General features: G+C 42.3%; 1 protein-coding gene across 1 annotated transcript in view; it reads right to left on the reverse strand.

Moving 5' to 3' along the window:
- Positions 1 to 23,404, reverse strand: part of LOC146865382 (snake venom 5'-nucleotidase-like) — a 950,113-nt gene that overhangs the window by 391,310 nt on the left and 535,399 nt on the right. Inside the window, exon 6 of the mRNA XM_085640733.1 lies at positions 22,126 to 22,273. Coding sequence (XP_085496859.1) covers positions 22,126 to 22,273 — 148 coding nt within the window. The remainder of the gene's footprint in view (positions 1 to 22,125; positions 22,274 to 23,404) is intronic.

A 23,404-nucleotide genomic window follows, 5' to 3' on the forward strand; every position in this document is an offset into this window, starting at 1 on the left:
GAGCCTAGCTGAGAGAGCAAGATCCGAGGTACACAGAGACCCACCAGTTCGAAGTCAAGCCCAGTTTCCGACGAGGCGAGTCGAGTCCAGTCCGGTTCAAGTTCAAGTTACCGAGGCCTTCCGTTTCCGAAGCTACCCGGTGAGTACCATTACTGGGGAGGCATTTCTGACGTGCACATAGGTTGTGCCGGTCAAGACGGGTTTGGGTACACAAATCCGGTCTGCACTGTTTTAGCAGTGTACCTGTACTGTTTAGCAGTATATCAAGTATTCCGAAGTATCTAGTAAGTGTCAAGAATTAAGCATGGTGATTTAGTTATGCAGACGATCATCATTGTTGTTTCAGTTAAAGGTTTAATGTTTTAATGTTTAATGTGTTAAACGTCCTGCATATTGTGGTATGAATGGTTGTCCATTATTGTGCTTTTGTATTTAGTGTGTTCAAGATTAAGTATCAGATCAGATTGTCAATATGCCGCTCTTCTCGAAATTAAGACAGATCACTACTAGAAAGGGGGTACTTGAAGAAGCCGTCCCTATTCCTCCTAGGGATACTCCAGGGCACTTCATGTATCACAAACATGGCTTAGACGCTATATTATTTCTTGATTTATGGGTAGACTACACCAAGGGATTACCAGAAAGTCAGAGATGGCCCGCAGCGGGAACCTGGGATGCAGAGTGCATCATGAAAGTCGAGGAAGAGTTATGGAAAAGGAAAGTCAGACAGTCACAGAAAGACGCCGTTGAGTTATGGCGTAAAGAATCTCATAGACGTACAGAAAAAGCACGTAGACAGGAAGAGAAGAGTAAAGAGAGTTCAAACAAAATTCAAGAAAATCTATTAATTGAGGAAGGTATCCGAGTGAAATCAGAACAAGTAGACAGACAAAGAAATGCCCTTATGAATGGTATGTATCCCCTTCTGGCCGAAGGATTACCTAAGGCTACTCCAGAGATACCGAAAGACTTGCCACCCCCATTATTCCCAATCAAGGTACATCCTAAGGGGCATCCTAGAACCGCAGAGGATGTTTTTCTTTCCTCATATTTAGATGACGCAGCTCCCGAGTATGCTAATTCCGCCCCACGTAGACCGCATACCAGGGAGGTCCAACGCCAAGATCCAGCACCCGTATCCCTACAGCAACAAATCGAGTCACAAGTTCCGGCAAGCACATCTGTTTCTGCATCTGTTCCTACAGGTACTTCTATAGCTGAGTCCACGCCTATAGTTGCTGTGTCACGTTCGACGAACCCTTTCACACCCGACGCCCCAGACGGGGCCACGGGAGGTGCTACCAATATTTTTTCTACGCCACCTAGAATAAATAAACTTATTTTCCAAGAGTCAGCGCATTCACGTACACCCAAATTCGTAAGTGATCGTACGCTTAAGGAACTTCTTATAGATTGTAGATATGACCCGGTGCTCGGTAAAGAGGACGAAATGATCCTGGCATCATTACGTATCAGACGAGCCGCAGGGTATTTAGCGAAGCTACCAGGAATGACTGCGTATCTAGATAAAATATATCATTTTGTTCAAACAGGGCGAGATCCAGAATGTATTAACAGAGCTATGGAATACCAGAAAGTAGAGATACAGGGGGAACTGTTGCGTTTCCTCATAAACTGTGTGATCAGAAATCAAGACCGACCGGGGGTAGATCCGGAAGCAATGAAAATTCTTACAAAATGGAGCCAGAATATATCAGAAGGGAGACACGATAAGCAAAATTGTATAATAGCCATGTGCCGAAAGATCCGTAAAGAAATAGAACGCCTACACGAAGAGAGATTAGAGACAGACGAGTTCGAGCAAAGCGAGGAAGAAGGGTCAGGACTGCCCGCCGGACAGTCAGACACCATAGCCTATGTAGGTAGAGGAAGATCTTGTAATAGGAATCAGACTAGATGGCATACTGACCCAATACGTCCAATATGTCCAGATAATGACAGGAATTTCCAAATACCTATAATTAACATAAGGTCTAACGAGCATTCGTTCCAAACCGCCGACAAACTACTCCGAGAACGAAGGGGTTATCATTTTCTCGATTCTATGGATGAACAAGATTTAGCGAGGGCAGCTGTTCATTGGGTGGACAGTCCCGGAAAATATAGTGATGAGACAGTAGTACGCACATTTTTGAATCTCACCCCAGATGAGCAGAGGTTAGCTGGGATTTATATGATTCAACAACTCATTATACTATATCAGAGTCAGCATTCGGACCCTGGTCCCTTACCTGACATATTGACTGAATTGCTTATGAATAAATGGAGAGGTCCAGGTACCAAATTAATTAAAGAAATTCTAGTATCTAGAAAACAGTATATTCTTTTTGTATGCTCAGAGCATGTCTCATTGCCTGTCAAGGAAAGAACCACGTATCACCTGGATAGACAGAATCCCTTACGAGAAGTACACCCAATAAAAGGCGAGGACAATCAGTTTAAACATTGTATTTGTATATACGCCTATATCGAAAATAGAATTGTTAGAAATGAAGAAAGTAGTACCCAGTCATGACAAGGACCCAGCGGGTTTTCACCGAGAAATTAAAGACATGTTACTCATGGGAGAGTATACCTACCCCGACATCATGACAATATTAAAGGTGTTGATGCCTGCTGGCATTTATGAGAAACTCAAGGAAAAAGAGTGGGAGGTAGGTGATCAAAAGATAGAATGGTCAGCATTAGAAGCAGAAGAAAGGGCCCGAGGTCCAGGTTCGGGGCTTGGGGACAAAACTAAAGCACTACCAGGTCTACTAGTACAGGTACTGCCACGTTTATTAACTACGAAAAAGGAAGATTGGGGTACAATTTCAGCCTGTAAACAGAAGCAAGATGAAGACACTAGCGATTACTATGCCCGATTCGAGAAATGTTTTGGTATAAATAGTGGCATAAGAGCAAGTAGCGAATCATACCCGCATCTGTTTGTAACAAAATTAGTGGAAAATGCCCTGCCCCCAGTAAAGAATAGAGTATTAAAATTCGAGAGTACCTGGCAAGGTAACACTCCAACACAAATGTTACAAATGTTACAGTACCACCACAATAGAATTAAAGAGGAACAAGAACATGAACACAGACGCATGAAAGACACGAAAATGAAAATGCTAGTTTCCCAGACAGTTCCAGCTGAAGGACATAAAAAGGGTATGACACATTCCGATTCAGCAGGACCTGTAAAAGGGACATGCAATTATTGTAAAAAGCCAGGTCATTACGTACACGACTGTCCAGTTTTAAAACATAATATCGCCATAGGTAAAACACAAGAAAGATCACGGCCACTAAGACAAGATCAGAATGAACAAGGAGCTACGCAGCATGCCCAGGCCATGCCAGCCGCACAACAGCCAATACAGTTTGTGCCAGCTGCACCACCGTTGCCTGCTGCTGCCACACAGACAACAACACGACAAATGTATCAGACTGCACAGTATGAATATCCGGAGTATCAACGTTACGCATGAACTAGCCTAGAGAGGGAAGTTGACTTACCCCTTATCGAGATTCCTGTAGATCAAGAAGGACCTTATGTACATAGTGAATTATTAGGTCAAGATAGAAAATTTTTACTCGATACAGGGGCAAGTCGAACAACTATAAAACGTAGTGAAGTCCCAGGGGCACCCCTCTCAGGCTCACAGAATATTTCCCTTGGCTTTTCAGGAAAACCTATTGTTAATGAAGTGTCACAGCCTCTTCCACTTACGATAGGACCTCTGACCCGAACTACAGATTTATTGCTTACTAAATCATGTCCAGAAAACTTGTTAGGAATAAAAACGTTGAAAGCCCTAGGAGCCATAATATGTTGTTCTCCGGAAGGAGTAAGGTTGTTTTTACGTGATTTTAAAGGTCACTATGTATCTAGAGACATGGATCCCCGACTGCAGACTTTACCTACACATCTATGGGCACAAGGCCCTACTGATGTTGGTTGCATGAATATTACACCATATCGAGTCACCCTAAAGGCAGGAGTGGTGCTACCACGAATGCGACAATACAAGCTACCACCAGATGCTGTAACGGCTTTACTACAAATCATTGACGAGCTTATTGCCCAAGGAGTAGTTGTAGAAACAGACTCCAATGTATGTAATTCACCGATAATTCCGATTCTTAAACGAACAGATCCTACAGCGCCGCCAGTATATCGATTGGTTATTGATCTGCGCGAGTTAAACAAATGCATTGTGCCACAATTTCCTGTGGTCCCAGATATCTCGTCATTATTGACAGCTATTGATTCCGAAGCAACATTCTTTACTGTAATTGATCTCAAAAATGCCTTTTTCAGCGTCCCAATAGATCCGGAAAGCCAATATTTGTTCGGATTTAGTTTAAATGGGCGTAGCTTTAAATTCACCCGCGCACCTCAAGGATTTACAGAAAGTCCCAGCATCTATAGCCAAGCACTGAAACGAGAACTTGACAGTATCCACATGCCAGTTAACACTGCTCTGCTTCAATACGTCGATGATCTGCTGATCACCGCCCGAAGCGAACTCAAATGTGAAAAAGCATCACTGACAGTTTTACAATTTCTAGCCGAAAAGGGGCACAAGGTGTCCCCTTCTAAGCTGCAATTCTGTGTCCAGCGAGTTGTTTATCTTGGACACTCGCTGGACAAGGAGGGAAGGCAGCTTACACCCGACCGCATTCAGTTGATAGCTAACATGTCAATACCCAAGACACAAAAGGAGGTGCGGGCTTTCATAGACCTCACTTCATATTGTAGACAGTGGATCCCTCAGTATGCATTTCTAGCAAAACCACTCATTCAATTGACAACACAGGAGGCAGCCACACCGACTGTTCTCCCTTGGACTCAGGAACACACACAAGCTTTTGAAAGCTTAAAGAAAGCTTTATGTCAAGCACCTGTTTTAGCAACGCCATGTTACAGAAAACAGTTTACACTCTTTGTTACAGAACGCGAAAGTACTGCCTTGTCAGTACTCACACAGGAACAAGCAGGAGCACACAAACCATGTGCTTATTTTTCTAGTACATTAGATCCCGTAGCTCAGGCTTTGCCTGCATGCCTAAAATCAGTAGCAGCAACAGCTTTAGCAATCAGACAAAGCGATGCCATAGTGTTAGGACATCCATTGACAGTTCAAGTACCACACGCAGTAGAGGTTCTTGTAAATAGAACGCAAACACAACACTTGACTATAGCGCGACTTACAGGATACGAGCTTACATTGTTTCAGCCACATATAGAAATCAGACGCTGTAACACATTGAATCCTGCCACACTTTTACCAGTAGTCGGAACAGACCCACTAGCCCACGACTGTATTGAAGTTATTACTATAACGACAAAACCCAGACAAGACTTGACAGATGTCCCATTGTCAGATCCAGACCTGACCTTGTATGTAGATGGTTCATGCATGAGAACAAGTACAGGAGAGTTAGTAGCCGCCTACGCAGTCACAACAGATACTGAGGTCATTGAAACTAATCGTATAAATACTTTGTCAGCTCAAGCCGCAGAACTTATCGCTCTGACACAAGCCTGTATTCAAGCCATGAATAAAAAAGTCAACATATACACTGATTCACGTTATGCATTCGGAGTTGTACATGACTTCGGCGTGCTGTGGCGAGAGAGAGGTTATTTAACTTCCCACGGTGCCCACATTCAGCACGGACCCCTCATTCATGCATTATTAGATGCAATACATCTACCCACTGAAATATCAATTATGAAATGTAAGGCCCATACAAAGGTTACTGATATCATTTCCCAAGGCAATGATCTAGCCGACAGAACAGCTAAACTGACTGCTCAAACTCAAACCCCCGATATGACAAAGACAATAGTCCCGACACCGACACATTGTATGACAGTTAAAGATCCTACTCTTGACGTAATTGACATACAGACACATGCTACACCAGACGAAATAAAGAAATGGACTGAGTTAGGAGGGATCCAAACGGACCAAGGATGGATGATGAAGGAAAGGTCTGTATGGTTCCTTCCTGATTCAATGGTCCAAGTCATAATTAACACTATACATAGTCCAGCACATTTAGGAGAAAAAGCTATGCTAGACAGCATTCAACACATTTGGTTCAATAAACATTTACGAGCAGCAGCAAAACAAAAGGTCCGTACCTGTATGATCTGTTGTCAGTTCAACCCAGGAAAAAGCGTTCCCGTAGAACAGGGTGGATTTCATACCCCTAATCATCCTTTTGAAGTACTCCAGATGGATTATATCCAGATGGAACGATGTCGAGGATTCAAATATGTTCTCGTAGTTGTTTGTGCTCTGTCCCGTTGGACGGAGGCATACCCGGTTTCAGATTACACTGTCCCGACTACTGCCAAACAGTTGGTTCGAGAATTCTTCCCACGATACGGTTTACCACGTGCTGTTTACTCAGATAACGGCCAGCCGTTCTCATCCGAATTAATGAAACACGTTTCACTTCTGTTAGGATATCAGTGGAAATTCCACTGTGTCCGACACCCCGAGGCAGCAGGTCTCGTAGAAAGACATAACCAGATACTGAAAATCAGAATGTCCAAAATATGCAGAGAGAAAGGTGTCGACTGGGTAGTAGCGTTACCAGTTGCACTCTTTTACATGAGAATGGTAGCACACTCTCGAACAGGGCTATCCCCGTATGAGGTGATCTTCGGCAGACCACCAAATATGTGGGGGACGCCTATACCACGCAAAATAACTGATGTTGACTGTAATATGCTGACAGATTACTTGGCTTCCTTGATGTCTGCACTACAATCTTCTCGTTCACAGGTAGCTGCAGCCTTTCCCGACAACACTGAGGTGAAATCCCATGACGTTGTTCCGGGTAATCTTGTCTTTGTGAGGAATTTCGACCGAAAGACTCAGCTGGAGCCCAGGTGGAAAGCACCCAAGTTGGTCCTGTTGACCACAAGAACAGCCGTGAAGATCGAGGGCCGCAAGGGCTGGATTCATTCAAGCCATATCAAGAAATTTCATGGACTATCCTCGGATATAGACATTGTGCCCTGCACTCCCTCACAGACTGATACAAAACTCCCTTTTGTTGAACCTAACAAATCTGAAAATTACAAACTAAAGCTTAGGCCCAACCAGTCGAGCAATTTGATTGTTTAAGTCCTCTCCAAGGTGAAGCGGTTGAATTGTCTCTGACATGTATCCCTTGGACCTGAATAGAGAAAATACCCGAAAAATGTTGAAACGACAGGCGTATTGTAAATCACTGCGTAGCCACTGCATAGTGACATTATTAATTTTGTTTTTATTGAGTCTTTTAATAATCATTACAAGTATGTTGTTGCACATATATTACCCTATTTCTAGACATGTTTATAATGTTGCTGCTGAACATTCTTTTAGTGATTTACCTCCGCATGAATTGTCTTATAGACTTGCGCTGCGCAATAACACTTTCATTAGTATGTTACATCATTCCCATCAGACTAGTAATGCCACCAATTGTTGGGTGTGTGGCCGACTCCCTCCCTATCAGAATTATGAAGGAGTCCTGCCTTTCTTTCCACATCCATTTACACATAATGGCTCCTGTGGAGCATGGTTTAGCTTAATTAATTCCATAGACTCAGACACAGCAGTTTACCAAGATCATTGGGTATGGGGAAATCTGAACCTAGCTTTACTCAAGGTCTGTTACCCTGACAAGGAGGGTCGCCCCAAAAGAACAGGAACTGATCTAGAAAATGAAGTATATGGATTAGGTAATTTTACACCTAATCTCATGATTCTAAATGTCGTATCTGAAATTGAACTAGTCTTACCCACCATGTCAGTATTCCCAGCGAGGGGTGAATTATGTGTAAGAAAGGTTGGTTCCATACATATGGGCCATAGTAAATGCACTACTATAGTAGAATTCAGTGATCAAGGAAAATCTTCATTTAGAGCTTCTCGCCACTCCTACTTTATATGTGGTCAGACTGCATATATGCGTCTACCTCTAGATTGGGATGGTACCTGCTACATTGCATTCCTTTTACCACCTGTTTTCCTAGCTCCTCCTGATTATTACAGAAATATTCATTTAGTACACAACAGAGAACGGAGAGATCTCCCCATTGTCGATTACACTGAGACGGCATGGGACAAGTATGTAGATTTTAATAAAGGCATCTTTCCCTATATAGGTACTGTTACTAATAGTAAGCTGATACGTAGATTAACTAGAACCCTTGAAGCAGTAGTGAACGAGACTATTTCCGCCTTAGGCAATTTAACGGAAGAGCAGTCTGCTATGCGGATTGTTGTGCTTCAAAATCGTCTTGTCCTTGACGTCATCCTGGCTGATAGGGGCGGAGCTTGTAGGGTCATCGGATCAAGCTGCTGCGTATTCATACCAGAAAATTCGCCATCTGTATATAAAGCCATCACTCGCCTTCATAAGATTGTAAGCCAGATACACCAGAACCCAGGCACTTGGACTTGGTCCAGTTGGTTTTGGAATGCGGTATCAGCCTGGGGATGGAGAGTTTTATCCTTCCTAGGTATTGGCCTTCTCATACTATTCAGTTGCTGTCTATGTCTACAATGTGGACCAGCGATTAGTGGTCTGTGTGCCACATCGTGCATTCCACATCAAGATTTTCATTCAAGATCCCGGAAGAAGAAAGAAGAACAAATGATGCTATATGAACAGATCAATGGATTGATGAAGATTGATATCTCTTGAAGGGCAAGTAGGGGACAAGGAGGGAATGTGGAAATATGGATTTTTCTGGTCAGTTATGTCCCCTATCTTGGACCCCAACGGTTCCATGTGCATGTCACAAGTACATGTATGTTCCCTCCAGTTCCAGTTATGAAGACGCAAATACATGTGCGTCCACCGTCAACATGTCCTTTGACAGATCCGCCATGAATAGGCCGGATATTCCATTCCTAAATATGAAAGGCCACCGGCTTTATATGGTTCACTTATGCCACTTTACAGTCCAGGCAAGTAGGCCCTGATTCTGTCATCAAAACTCCTCTTGCCTTCTGCCTCTGAAAGCTCCAGTCCGAGCCTGCATCTGTGACCATGAACTTTGTCTCATTCTCTGCGCGGCTCACGAAGCCTGACATCAGCCTACTCTCTGCCAAGAACTGTATTTCACCTTCGAATTATCTGCCTCCCCCTCAGCCGATGCATTCCTGCCTAGTAGTTTAAGTAAACATTCTTCCAGTTACCAAGCAAAAAGGCCCATCTTCTCTGTCCTCATGCAAGTAATTCATAGCCCTGTTACCATGGAATATTCCTACCCCCTCGCATTCAGTGTAGACACTTAGACGCTTGTACACGCACGCACAGTCAGTATAGAATAGATTCTGTCCGAGAGTCCCTCTTTTATGGATAACATAGTTCTTTAAACATAGGATGTTAGATATGATTTGGGATTAGGTTGACTTGACCCCCCAGACTTCTCGTCTCCACATATAGAGCTAAATGTCAAGTCCCCGTCACCCCCTAGTTACACGTCAATTACACGTCATACTGCTGCGCGCGCATTTATGCCAAGTATTATCTTATAGATCCACCTATGTATTACATCATAACCAATCATGTTCCTTTTTACTCATTATTACACCCATTTTCGGTTACACAGACCAAACGTCAATGTCCTTATCAATTGTTACGCCTACTGTATTCACTTCATTATAATGTATGTACTATAAAAGTTACTTCTTGTCAATAAAGTATGTACTTCACTTCCTGAACCCCCGTGGTGATGGAACTTGAAGCATCCGATTATAATCGATCACCGGAATAAAGCCCATTCCGAAACTCTAATATCACGGATTCTGCCTCTCATTTTACTGAGCTATTTTATAATGTTTCTGTATCAAATTCAGTCCCGGTAAAGGAATTTTTATTTACCACACTTCACTAATGGAAACCAAACCTGTGCTGGCAGGAGATGTGAATGAAGCAACTTAAACTCTGACATCATGGGTCAAAATGGCGGTAGATGCCGCAGCACCCTTAAAAACTATTATTTCTAGAAGGAAAAAGCCATCCGAACCCTGGTTCTCTGAAAAATTAAGAACGCAAAAACAATTATGAAGAAGAACCGAAAGACAGTGGAGGTCAAACTACGACCAGGCGTCAAAAATATTATATGCTCAATCATTGTCGTTATATAAGAGGCTAATTACTGAGGAAAAAAAGCAAATACTATACAGCAAAAATCTTGGAGGCTAAGAATTCCAGCAGGGAACTTTTCTCCACTGTTAAAAAACTAGCCAAGCTTGCGGCCAAATCCAAAATAGACAACAGTCCGGAGTTTTGTAATACTCTAGGTCGGGCGTTCATTAACAAGGTAGAGACAGTATATAACATTTTTGAATAGCAATCCTCCCTCTACCAAATCTCCAAAGTCAGTGGCTGATACTTGCACGCCACAAACTAGCTTTTCCTTCTCTATCTCTTCGTGGGAACAGATCATTGGCACAGTAAAGGAGACCAAATCTGGGGCCCCAACTGACCCTTGCCCCCCAAAAATCGTTAACTTATTTCCAAAAATACTTAGTGAACAACTGGGCTTACTGTTCTCTGAAGTAATACTTTCAGGACAGTTCCCTGAGGCCTGAAAGGTGGCTACCGTACTACCTCTGTTGAAGAAACCCCATCTGGATCAAGAGGATCCTAGTAACTATCGGCCAATCTCCAGAATACCTTTTACATCGAAGGTACTGGAGAAATTGCTTAATACCCAGCTTACCTCTTATATTTCCTCGAACAATCTTTTAGACCACTCCCAATATGGCTTCAGAGAGGGCCAAGGAACAGAGACCGCTCTAATTACAGCAACTGAGGAGCTTAGAAGACCGCTAGATGAAGGAGGGAAGGCCGTCTTGATATTGTTAGACCTATCGGCGGCCTTCGACACGGTCATACAATACTAATTGACATATTGGTGGAGCTGGGCATGCAGGATTCCGCTACTGCTCTTCTAACCTCATATCTTGCTGATAGATCCTTCTCAGTAGAACTGGGCGGCTCCAGCTCCAAAGTCTTCAATCTACCGTGCGGGGTGCCTCAGGGCTCGTCCCTGAGCCCCACGCTGTTTAACATTTATGTGCCTCCTCTGGCCACAATATTCAGGCAGTATGGTTTTTCCGTGATCTCCTATGCTGACGACACCCAGGTGGTCGTGTCCATAACTAACAACGAGGACGAGACTGCTGATCTCTTTAACAATTGTATGTCTCATGTTAACATCTGGATGCAGACCAATTGTCTAAAGTTGAATGGGGAGAAAACGGAAGTCCTGCTGTTGGGCTCCAACCCCTTAATCTGGTCGCCGAAATGGCCAGAAATCTAGGTGTGATCTTCGACAATAAACTGACCTTTGACAGCCATATCAATAACCTCTCTGCCACCTTCTGATGTATTCTGAAAATGATAAGGAAAATTCGCTCCTTTATACCCGCCTATGCTCTAAAAACTCTAGTAACTACCTTAGCGTTGTCCAGATTGGATTATTGCAACGCCCTCTATGTGGGGATCCAGGCCCAATATCTACAAAAATTGCAACGCTTACAGAATGCGGCAGCCAGACTGATTTTGGACATTCCGAAATATGAATCTGTGTCACATCGACTAGGCGCGCACACTGGTTACCAGTGAAAAAAAGAATAATTTTCAAATCGCAATGTATTGCATTTAAAGCACACCAGGGCAGAGGTCCCTTATATCTGAAATCACATTAGAAATGCTATGTTCCACCTAGAACTCTTAGATCCTCACAGTCAAAACTGCTTCAATTACCCGGGTACAGACAGGCACGTTGGGGAGGTAGAAGTTTTCTAATAGGAACTGCAAAAACCTGGAATCTTCTACCACTAGTGATTAAAAACAGCACCTCTCTTATTGCCTTCAGAAAATCTTTAAAAACATGGCTTTTCGCGAACGGATCGAGGAGTCCTGCTAGTTAAGGCGTCATTGCTCTTCATTTACATCTAGCCAATTCAAGCGCCATGACGCCCTCGGGCAAACATTGCACTTTATAAATCTAAAAATCAAATCAAATCATTAAAGAATACAAAAATGCTGATTGAAATGCTTGTTCTTAGCTCAGCTACTGGTAATTACTTGGGCCGTATCCCAGTCCATCGTTTGTTCCGCACCATGCCCCTGAGATTAGACCTGGCCATATGAAAATGCGCCTTGGTCCTGCTCCAATGGGAACAATATAGCCTGACCTACCAAGTCAGGCCCTCCCTGAACAAAAACACAAGCAACCTAAGACTGGTTTTGGTCTTGTTGGGCCTCTTTAGTTGGGAGCAGCTTGATTTCAGTGGCACAGTAAGCATGGAATGTATAGAATGACAGTGTCAAAAAACACAACAGTCTGGAATACAGCCCTGAGAGACGCCAGTGGCTGAGATTATTTCAAGCATTCCTTCCATCACTTTGTTGTTTTTGTAGTAGACTCCCCAAATGTGTCAGGTAGGCCCAGACATGCTCACTGTGCCGCAAGAGTGAAACTGTACATCACTGACGAGAACTAAGCCGTGCAAAACTGATCTATGATTGTTTCTGTTCCCATGTGGAGGGGACCTGGCCTGGCAGTTCAGGCTGGACAGTTCCTATTAAAGCAGGACAAAGACAAAGACCGATTTGCAGAAGGCAGGTCTCTATGCAGAATGGCACAGTGGGCAAAAAAATATTGCCAGTAAGTAAGTCAGTCAATATATATTTATTTGGAAGGCATATATCTTATAGAAGTATACATATTATGTTTCAAACAAATTATATATATATATATATATATTTCCAACAATGTGCCCATGCGCACAGGAGCGCACTCGACATCACTCCACCATCTGGCTTTCACACTGCAGCCCGCCTCTCTGCACCAAAATTCATTAATTATGCCAACGCGTTTCAGAGTAGCAAGACTCCTTCTTCCTGGGCTCAAAAGGAACATTCAAAAACTCGCTGTTTTGCATGTCCGGTATTTATTCATTTCCGGAGTTGACCAATGATTAGTACTGCCCCCAGAGGGCGTTTGCATAGTTCACAAATTAACAAGATGCACGATGGGACACAGAGTCCTACAGCGAGAGCCATTATCCTTTGGTAAGTTTAAATGTCCCAATTGTTCATTAAATACTCATTACAACCTTAGTAGGAAGAAGGAGTCTTGCTACTCTGAAACGCGTTGGCATAATTAATGAATTTTGGTGCAGAGAGGCGGGCTGCAGTGTGAAAGCCAGATGGTGGAGTGATGTCGAGTGCGCTCCTGTGCGCATGGGCACATTGTTGGAAATAATTTGCACGGCGCTCCAGCCGTGGGGAGCAGCGCCATCGTCGGCTGGTGAACAAACAGGTAGCCAGCTGACTGAGGCTGCCGTCCGAATTATCGGAAAAGGAACAGCACATCACTCTTGCATATCGAGTCTGCCTATCTGCGCCATTGCCTACTAAGGTTGTAATGAGTATTTAATTAACAATTGGGACATTTAAACTTACCAAAGGATAATGGCTCTCGCTGTAGGACTCTGTGTCCCATCGTGCATCTTGTTAATTTGTGCACTATGCAAACGCCCACTGGGGGCAGTACTAATCATTGGTGAATTCCGGAAATGAATAAATACCGGACATGGAAAACAGCGAGTTTTTGAATGTTCCTTTTGAGCCCAGGAAGAAGGAGTCTTGCTACTCTGAAACGCGTTGGCATAATTAATGAATTTTGGTGCAGAGAGGCAGGCTGCAGTGTGATAGCCAGATGGTGGAGTGATGTTGAGTGTGCTCCTGTGCGCATGGGCACATTGTTGGAAATAATTTGCACGGCGGTCCAGCCGTGGGGAGCAGCACCATCGTCGGCTGGTGAACAAACAGTTAGCCAGCTGACTGAGGCTGCCGTCCGAATTATCGGAAAAGGAACAGCACATCACTCTTGCATATCGAGACTGCCTATCTGCGCCATTGCCTACTAAGGTTGTAATGAGTATTTAATGAACAATTGGGACATTTAAACTTACCAAAGGATAATGGCTCTCGCTGTAGGACTCTGTGTCCCATCGTGCATCTTGTTAATTTGTGCACTATGCAAACGCCCACTGGGGGCAGTACTAATCATTGGTGAATTCCGGAAATGAATAAATACCGGACATGCAAAACAGCGAGTTTTTGAATGTTCCTTTTGAGCCCAGGAAGAAGCAGTCTTGCTACTCTGAAACGCGTTGGCATAATTAATGAATTTTGGTGCAGAGAGGCGGGCTGCAGTGTGAAAGCCAGATGGTGGAGTGATGTCGAGTGCGCTCCTGTGCGCATGGGCACATTGTTGGAAATAATTTGCACGGCGGTCCAGCCGTGGGGAGCAGCACCATCGTCGGCTGGTGAACAAACAGGTAGCCAGCTGACTGAGGCTGCCGTCCGAATTTTCGGAAAAGGAACAGCACATCACTCTTGCATATCGAGTCTGCCTATCTGCGCCATTGCCTACTATGGTTGTAATGAGTATTTAATGAACCATTGGGACATTTAAACTTACCAAAGGATAATGGCTCTCGCTGTAGGACTCTGTGTCCCATCGTGCATCTTGTTAATTTGTGCACTATGCAAACGCCCACTGGGGGCAGTACTAATCATTGGTGAATTCCGGAAATGAATAAATACTGGACATGCAAAACAGCGAGTTTTTGAACGTTCCTTTTGAGCCCAGGAAGAAGGAGTCTTGCTACTCTGAAACGCGTTGGCATAATTAATGAATTTTGGTGCTGAGAGGCGGGCTGCAGTGTGAAAGCCAGATGGTGGAGTGATGTCGAGTGCGCTCCTGTGCGCATGGGCACATTGTTGGAAATATATATATATATATATATATATATACATACACACAAACACACACGCAAACACAACATAACCTTTCTACATTACAATTTCATTGCTTTAAAAGTAGATAAATATGTCACTGCAAGACGGCCCAACAGAATAATTAAACATCCTCACACACAAGATATTAGTAATTCAGAATAAAAGAATAAGAAACCTCTTAAGAATCATATTTATGCTCTGATATCACAGATCATCATTAACATATAATTAAGGCTCCCTGTTTTCCATTTTTATTGATTTTTACAGATAAATAACATTTATTTTACAGTCTGTATTTATTTTTAAATGCGGATAAAAATGATTCTGTATGCTGTCAATCATTACTGCCAAGAAAATAGCTGTGCGGACTGACAGGCAAGGGGATTAAAAAAAATAGGGATTTTAGTAAAGAGACTTAAACAGCAGTGGATTTGCACAACTTTGATACTAAAATTAACATATTTTCTTACAATTGCATATTTTACCATCTGAGTGTGTATATATCATTGAAACCTGTTAGACGTTCATGCCCATGTGCACATTAACTGGTTAAATAAATGCAGAAATATACACATTACACCTTTATTTTTCACAAAACCTAAAATAAATACCACAAAAAAAATATGGATAGATACTGACGGAAATGCCAAAAATATAAATACCATTTAATTGGGAGCCCTACATATAATCCACATCAATATACACACGACTTTAAAATTTCTATTTTTGTAGGAGTTAAATGTATCAAGCAATTAAAACCACAAAACCAAACTGGGTCATTCCAAATCAACTGCAGAGTGCTTTGCTATGTGATCTAACTGCAGACCTTACAAAAGAGGGCATACTTTCTTTTTCCTTTCACTTAGAAAGACGGTACAATCTAACAAATGGACAACAGAATAGTTCATTTGTAAAGTGCAGAAACAGTAGCCATTACCACACAAGTCTCTATTTTTAAATCCAGCAATTTATCCTGATATGGTCAATACCTACTGGAAGCTGAAGACCAGTACATCTCAACCGCCTTTCTGGAACCTAGGACAAATATGGGAATTAGGTTTCTGCTCTTAGGACCTCCAAAGAATGGTCTACTGAGATTTTGAAGGCTAGATAATGCCTATAGGCTATTGTAGAAACTAGCATGGCTTTATTTTGAGGACAAAGCTCAGGAGGATAGATATAACTCCAGCCTAAAAGCCTGTATAATCATTGTTTCTGAGAGACACAGGAGAGCCTCTTGACTCCCAACAAGCACGGCAATACAAAGTCAACAACTCTGCTCCATAAAAAGCCTACAGTATAAATTTCAGTACCTTTGGCTTCTTTAAAGGTTCTACTGATAGACCACTTCACCACAAATCAAACCTTCTTAGTGCATTTACCGCACTTAGAAGTTCAGTGTTTACCCTCTTCATATAGCTGTTCCACCTCTAGTTCCAAGCAAAAGTAATCCCAAACTATTTATAATCTTCAACCTGCTTCAGCGGGGCATTATCCAAAAATAAAGCAAACTCCACCTTTCCCTTTGAAAAAAATTACAGTTTTTGTTTTCTCCGTGTTTACTGTGAGGAAGTTCTTTCTGCACTAAGTTTGTAAGGTTTCTAGCTTTCTCTTCAACCCAATTTGGGTGCAGTGCATCAGGACCAAGTTGTCTACATACATCAGACAATGGGTATTGACCCCGCCTATTTTTGGGGAGAAGTAATTTGAACTGCCTAGCATCTCAGGAAGATCTGCGCTGAAAAGGCTAAAGAACAAGGGGGCTAACCATGCAAATCAAACAGTACCCAATTATTCTCATGCAGTTGATATATCATTTCCAAAAGATCTTAGTCAATACCCCAACATGCCAGCTTATCCAATAGGAGCCCACAATTAAGTCTATCGAAAGAGGTCATGAAATCCACAAAACAGCAACATAGTTTCCCTCCTGAACCAACTGCTCTCCACACCACCCCACAGATCATTTGTGGAATAGCTTGGCCTGAAACCCCCTTACTCTTTCGGGATGCGTCCACTGCTGAAGGCCCAGGCTTTTAGAGCAATCAGTAGTGTTTGGACATAAATCCTGGATACCACATAGAGCAGGATATCAGCAGATACTTTTCAGGGTCATCATAGGCTCCCTTCTTATAGATGGATTTAATTATAGCACATCACCAAGAATCTGGTATTATACGATTTCCTATCACCAATTTAAAAAGAGGGCTTAGAACATTAGCTCAACATAATGAGTTTTCCTTATAGAGTATAGATGGTAACCCACCTGGGCCACCTGTCGTAATGAATTCATATTTCCAACACTTTCTGCCATGATGCCCGTTTCCGGAATCTGGAGAAGATTTGAACATTCTCACTGATCAACAACATTGTCACTTCTTACATTCTTCTTACATTGTTATCTGGTATCTTATACAGCTCCATTAGATACTCCCAGCAGTTGAGATTAATTCAAGAATTTCTTCCATTACCTTACTGCTTGAACTAGGACAATATTCAAGCAGTGAATCCACTACTACAAGTTCCACAATACCCAGGTGAACACTAATAAGGTGGACCGAAAGGTTCATGGCATATCATTTCTATCTGGGTGACACTGATGGATTTACATTCAAGGTAGGTAGAAGGAGGCGCTTACTAGACTTAACTAGGTATGGAAGGTCCGGAGATATTAAACTATTTGCCAATATATAAACCTCACGGATACTAACTTCATGAGCTCCAGGAGATAGTATCAAGACTTGAAAATCAAATCTTTTCAGGAAGACACGAAACTTGGTAGTACTGCATCAAATATTTGTGTTTCAAAAAAGCACCCATGTATGTGTTTTATTTGAGAGTTTTTGGAGGCAAGATGAGAGTTTGAAAATGTCACCACAAAAGCAGTTAGGGATCAGTTAGTAACAATATTTTACACCAAGATAATAGCATGAAAAATTCCCACTTTAGTTCAGGTGCTTGAGGTCACCAATATTATTGACAGCTCCTTCATGGACGGTAAGGAGGCTTTCAGTGCCAGACCAATGGCCTGTAACTCCAACAAAATTAATGAAGAGACGGATCTCCGCCGGAGACCACAGTCTCTACATCTCCCAGATGACATCCTGATTTCATCAATGATGCTTCAGTCATCACTGTCCGCTCTGGGTGGGGCAGTCAAAGGGGTCTGTAGCTGGTCTAACTGCGGCCAAGAAGCCACCACTGCAGGTCTTTTGCAGTCTCCTTTGAAGCCTGGCCAGAATCTGACAGGTTACCCTTTACTGGACTCACTGTGACTTCAGGGACCAATGTAGGGTCCATATATGCCACCGGGCATAGTCAAGAAGCAGGACACAGGATGCCAATACGCTCAGAAGCCTCAGAGCCACTCTCAGACAGAACCAGGTCAAATGCTTACACATAAGAATCATAGCCCAAATGTCCAGAAGTCTCCCCTCCTGTAGAAAAGCATGCAACCGTACCATATACAGAATGGTTCAGGTGAAGAAAAATGACTGCAAACAAGTCAGGTGTGACTTCAGCTCATAGATAGTGAACCCAAAAGATGTCAGAAGGTTTGCCATCATCTGGAGGTGGTCTATGACTGACTGTGGGGAGCCAGCATTCAAAAGCCAGCCATCAAGGTAGGGAAAACCTGGAATCACCAACATTTAAAGGTATGATGTGAACACCGACATGACTTTTGTGAATACCTGAGGGGCACAGGTGAGGTCGAAGGGGAGCACGCAAAAATGCTCCTGGTCCATTTTCAGTCGCAAAGTAGCATCTTTGGAGCTTCAGGACAGGTACTGGTTTTAGGAGGGGACATAGTTCCCTTACACACAGGAAAAAAAGCAGAATTTTGGAAAAAATTAATCAACTGACAAGGAAAAAGTAGGGTGTAAGTTCTGGATCCACATACAAAAGCACATAAAGAAAGGAACTGACGTCAATGTGCAAGGGTGGCACTTGTATGTGGCTCCATCGCCACTTGCAGGGTGGAACAAAGTGAACACAGAGCCACATGGCACCACCTATTGGCATGCGGGAACATTGATATTTAAATCTTGCTGATTCAGTCTGGCATCTGGGGATATTCTTAAGGGGAGGAATCTGCAGTTAGAAGTATCCATCAGAATATTATAGTTTACATTTGAGGTTTAACAAGTAGGAGTGTCGACTGCTTTTCAAATGGCACTGTGAAAACAGAAAACAATTGATCTATTGTGGTGGAACATAATAACAAATTTCAAGTTCTCTACATAATTTAGGTGTCAGAGGATACTTTAAGTAGAAATGTGGAAAATAATTGATATGGAAGGGTTGGTTTAGGGAAGGAAAGCTTTATGTAACTTTGCAACCATATAGAAAAGAAGAAGCAAAGCTTTCTAATGAATCTGAGATGCTACTTCTATTTACGGAGATTAGAGAAAGGTTGTTGAACGTCATGAACCAAGGTCATTTGAGAATGACATTTAACAAAGAGAACATACAGGAAAAATATTGGTGACGCAGAATAAGTAAGAGCTATCAAGAGAAAGGATGTGTAGTGTGGCAGCAGAGTGACAAAGGCTTGAATTAAAGATTGCAAAGCATGGTTGAGGTGGAGTTTTCGGAAGAGGTGTGAGAATGTGTAGGAATAGATCTTTTAGAACCGTTTCATGTATTCCCCTCAAGCTTAGAAGTAGGCCAATGTGCTTACAGACCATAGGTCCAAATAGGATTGAGGTGAGGTAAATGGGAGCAATCAAATGCAGAGGTAGGATTGTCTGGTGCAGTTAATTTCAAAGGAGATGCAAACTTTTCTTGCCAAAATATAGGTAGTGAATACAAAGTACAGCATTTATGGTCTCTAAAGCAAAGAGAGGGTGTATAGGCTGGTCAGTGGATGTGTTAGATGGGCTGTGATGAATAGTGAACACATTTAAAAAAAGATCAAACCAACAAGAACAAAATGATGTTAAAATGGACACCGATTTACAAATGATCTGCAACATCATATTTAACTTGTTATAAGCCATGGAGTTGGGCACACAATTGTGAGAAGTAAGCTGTATGGAGGCCCCACCGGGGGATTTGTTGACAAGTGACGCTGCTGGTACAGTGGTGATTAGTTTTACCCTGGGTGAGGTTCGGGCTGCTATATCCATGCTTCCTGCGGGTAAAGCTCCAGGGTTGGATAGGGTTCCCGGAGACCTTTATAAACATGAACCAAGAGTGTGGGCCCCCTATCTTTAAACAATATTTAATGCCATTTCTGGGGGTATGCCGGTCCCTTTTACTTGGCTGGGAGCAGAGGTAGTCCATATTATTAAGAACGGGTCGCCCCTGCTCCCAGTCAACTATAGGCCTATCAGCCTAATAGACGTAGCCCAAAAACTTTTTGCAAGGCTGATCCTAGACCGCCTCTTGGATTGGATGGATGAATTTGAGATTCTGAGCCACTATCAGGCGGGTTTTAGAAAGAGTGTATCGACTATTGATCAGATTTTTAGATTGAGTATGCTCTTTTGGAAGACGGCGAAGGTTGAGGGCGGCTCCTAATATACGGTCTTTGTAGATCTGCGTGCGGCCTTTGATTTGGTCCCACGCAGGAAGCTTTGGATTGTTCTACGGGATTTAGGAATGCCACCCCCCCTTCTGGATATTATAATACGACTACACACTCATAATTTTGCAAGGGTCAGGTGAGGGAAAGAAGGTAACTTGTCATCTAGCTTCCCCGTTGATGGGGGGGTTAGACAGGGTTGTGTCCTGGCGCCAACCCTGTTCTGCCTCTATGTAAATGGAGTCATCTCCCATTTGAATGCGGTCCCCAATAGAGACGCACAAAAGCTTGGTGGTATAGGGATATCAGCGATTATGTTCGCTGACGATACCTTGTTACTTGCTAAGACTCCAATGGGTATCCAGCGAGTTTTGGATGGTTTTGTCTCTTTTTGTTATGAGCGGGGGCTGGAAATAAATACGGCCAAAACAAAGTTCATGATTTTTAACCCTGCAAAGACATCTCGCCCAAATCCGGTTATAGATGGTGTCAGCCTGGAAAGAGTTCAGACGTTTGAGTATTTGGGATTGACCCTAAATGAAAATCTGGCTTGGGTTCAACACCAGATCAAATCCCAAATAAAGCTAACTCAAAAGGCGGGGGGGATTATTAAATTATGGTATAAATCTCAGACAAAACCTATTGGACCCCCACTCGAGATTTACAAAATGCAGGCACGTGGGGCAGTAATCTATGGCGGTGAATTGTGGGGACACAATTGTGCCCCTGCAGTTATTGCCACGGAAAACAAGTTTCTTAGGAATTTACTTTCCCTACCTATTCGTTCTCCCCTTCTTCCTCTCAGGCTTGACTTGGGAATAAGATCAATAAAGGAGGAACTAGGCCTAAAGCCCTTAACCTATTGGAGGCGCCTTTGGGCAACCCCTGAACTCCACATTTATAGGCAAGAATTTATGGAATTACTAAAATATCCAAATATACGGAAACTTCCATGGTTGCAATATATAAAAGATGAGTTTGAGAGATTGGGTTGCTCCGCTCTGTGGACAAATCCGGAAGTGGCCTGCAGAAATATATCCAGCAAAGACCTGGTCAGTATGTACTATGATTCTAACTTGTCTGCTTGTTTATTGAGTGACAAAATGGGGTCAATGTCGAGTACATTTTTAATATTGAAAGACCATTATAAGATGGAGACTGTCCTGGATGATATTAACCCCATTAGTCTTAGAAAATTATTCCTCCAATGGAGACATAACTCCTTACCAATTAGAGCCCTTACCAGCAGATGGTACCCACCAACCATTAAAAATTGTCCTGCCTGTCCAGCGGAGTTGGAGAATGATATTCATGTCATGTTTTTCTGCCCTTCTTATATGAAGCCTAGGAAAAAGTGGATCATTCCCATTTGCAGAAAATGGGGGTTTAGGCAGCATTTGTATGCCTATCGAATATTAAAATCTGATCTATCCCCATTAACTGTTTTTGCTGTAAGTAAATTCTTAGCTGCAATGTGGAATATCAGAAGAAGTTTCGTGCTAAAATGAGATCTTATCCACTATACATGAGTTTTCTAATGATGACTGAGATCCTCTGTTGATATCTTGTACAGGCAATGAAGATGTTTTATATGATTAATATCTCTATTTGAAGCTGTATTTTTACCTTGGAAATTTTTACTACATTGTGTAATGATCTGTTTTATACTGTACTGACCTCTTTTATGACATTTTTACAGTCGAAATAAAGATAATAAAGAGAAAAAAGAGAAGTAAACCAATACTTACTTGTGCTAGATATTCTTTAATGGCAATCAAATAAGACTTATTTTTATCAATGTTCTCTCCTTGAACCTTTACAGATCCTTCAACAATCCGGCACCCAGGCTCTGCCTTTGGATAGAATCCAAATTCAATTCCTGCCACTTGAAGATACCTGAAATTTAACACAAAATGCTGTTGTCTATGACCGGTATCAGACCATGCACTGAAAAGAATTAAGTAGTTTAAAACAAAAATGTAGGTGTTTTACATGGAAAAATTGTAGACTGCTAACAATAATTTCTTTTACTTTTTTTCAAGGTTTGTTTGTAGTATTTTTATCATATAAGCATATCCCTTGAAAGCAGAAGAGGGCCTTGCATAACTCAGCAATGCATCCCTACTAATTCGAATTCACTACATTTACCTAAACTACATCATAAGTACCGCAACAACTGTACTACTGAGAATTACGCTACATCAATGAAGATAAGCATTAGGATGTAATTCTAGGGCTATGGGTAGTGATGACTTAGGGTAAGATACAGAAACATCGGTAGGACAAGGATCATGTTTTAGTGTATGGTAAGGTCTATAATTTGTCCTAGGTTGAAATAAAGGATTATGGGATGGTTCAGGCTTAAGATTGCAGCAAGGCTGAGATTTAGGACAGGTGTTAGTCTTATGCTTAGGTTTAGGGTATGATGAAGGGTTAAGCCAATGAGGAGGGGTTGGTTTAGGCTACAGGTAAGGTGGTAGGCTTAGGGTAAAGGGAGATGGGGTCAATGTCTGTGTTTTTATAACCGACAATGCAGACCACATTTTGTAGTTATTTACACTTTATACCTATCTAATATATTTAGTGATAGGTCTATGTAGTGTCTTCAATGTAATAGTGGGTCAAGGTAGTGGACCTCAGCACTTAATATCAATCCAACAGCGATTCCAAGCTTGGAGGAAAACGCATCACCTTGGGCAGAAACTAACATCTATACACACAGAGCAGAGGTCCCGTCGATGAACAGGGTGTGAAGGTCAAAACGAAGGAGAAGCAAAGGGAGAAGGGAAGGGATAGGAGTTTTCTTAAGGGTCAGATGTGTGAAGGCAGAACCAGATGAACCATTTATTGTTTTTCTTGCCTTTAGGATCTCTAGCTTCATCAGATTTGATCTAAATCAGGTGTGGCTACAGAGGGATCTTTTTTCAGCTATTTAATTCAATTAAACAAGTTAAATACCTTTGGTAATGATGTTTCTGGTTGATTCTCTATCTAACTGCAGATTCTCGAACTTGTGAATATTCCCTG

Source organism: Triturus cristatus, chromosome 2_1 (genome assembly GCF_964204655.1).
Source record: "Triturus cristatus chromosome 2_1, aTriCri1.1, whole genome shotgun sequence".
NCBI lineage: Eukaryota > Metazoa > Chordata > Amphibia > Caudata > Salamandridae > Triturus > Triturus cristatus.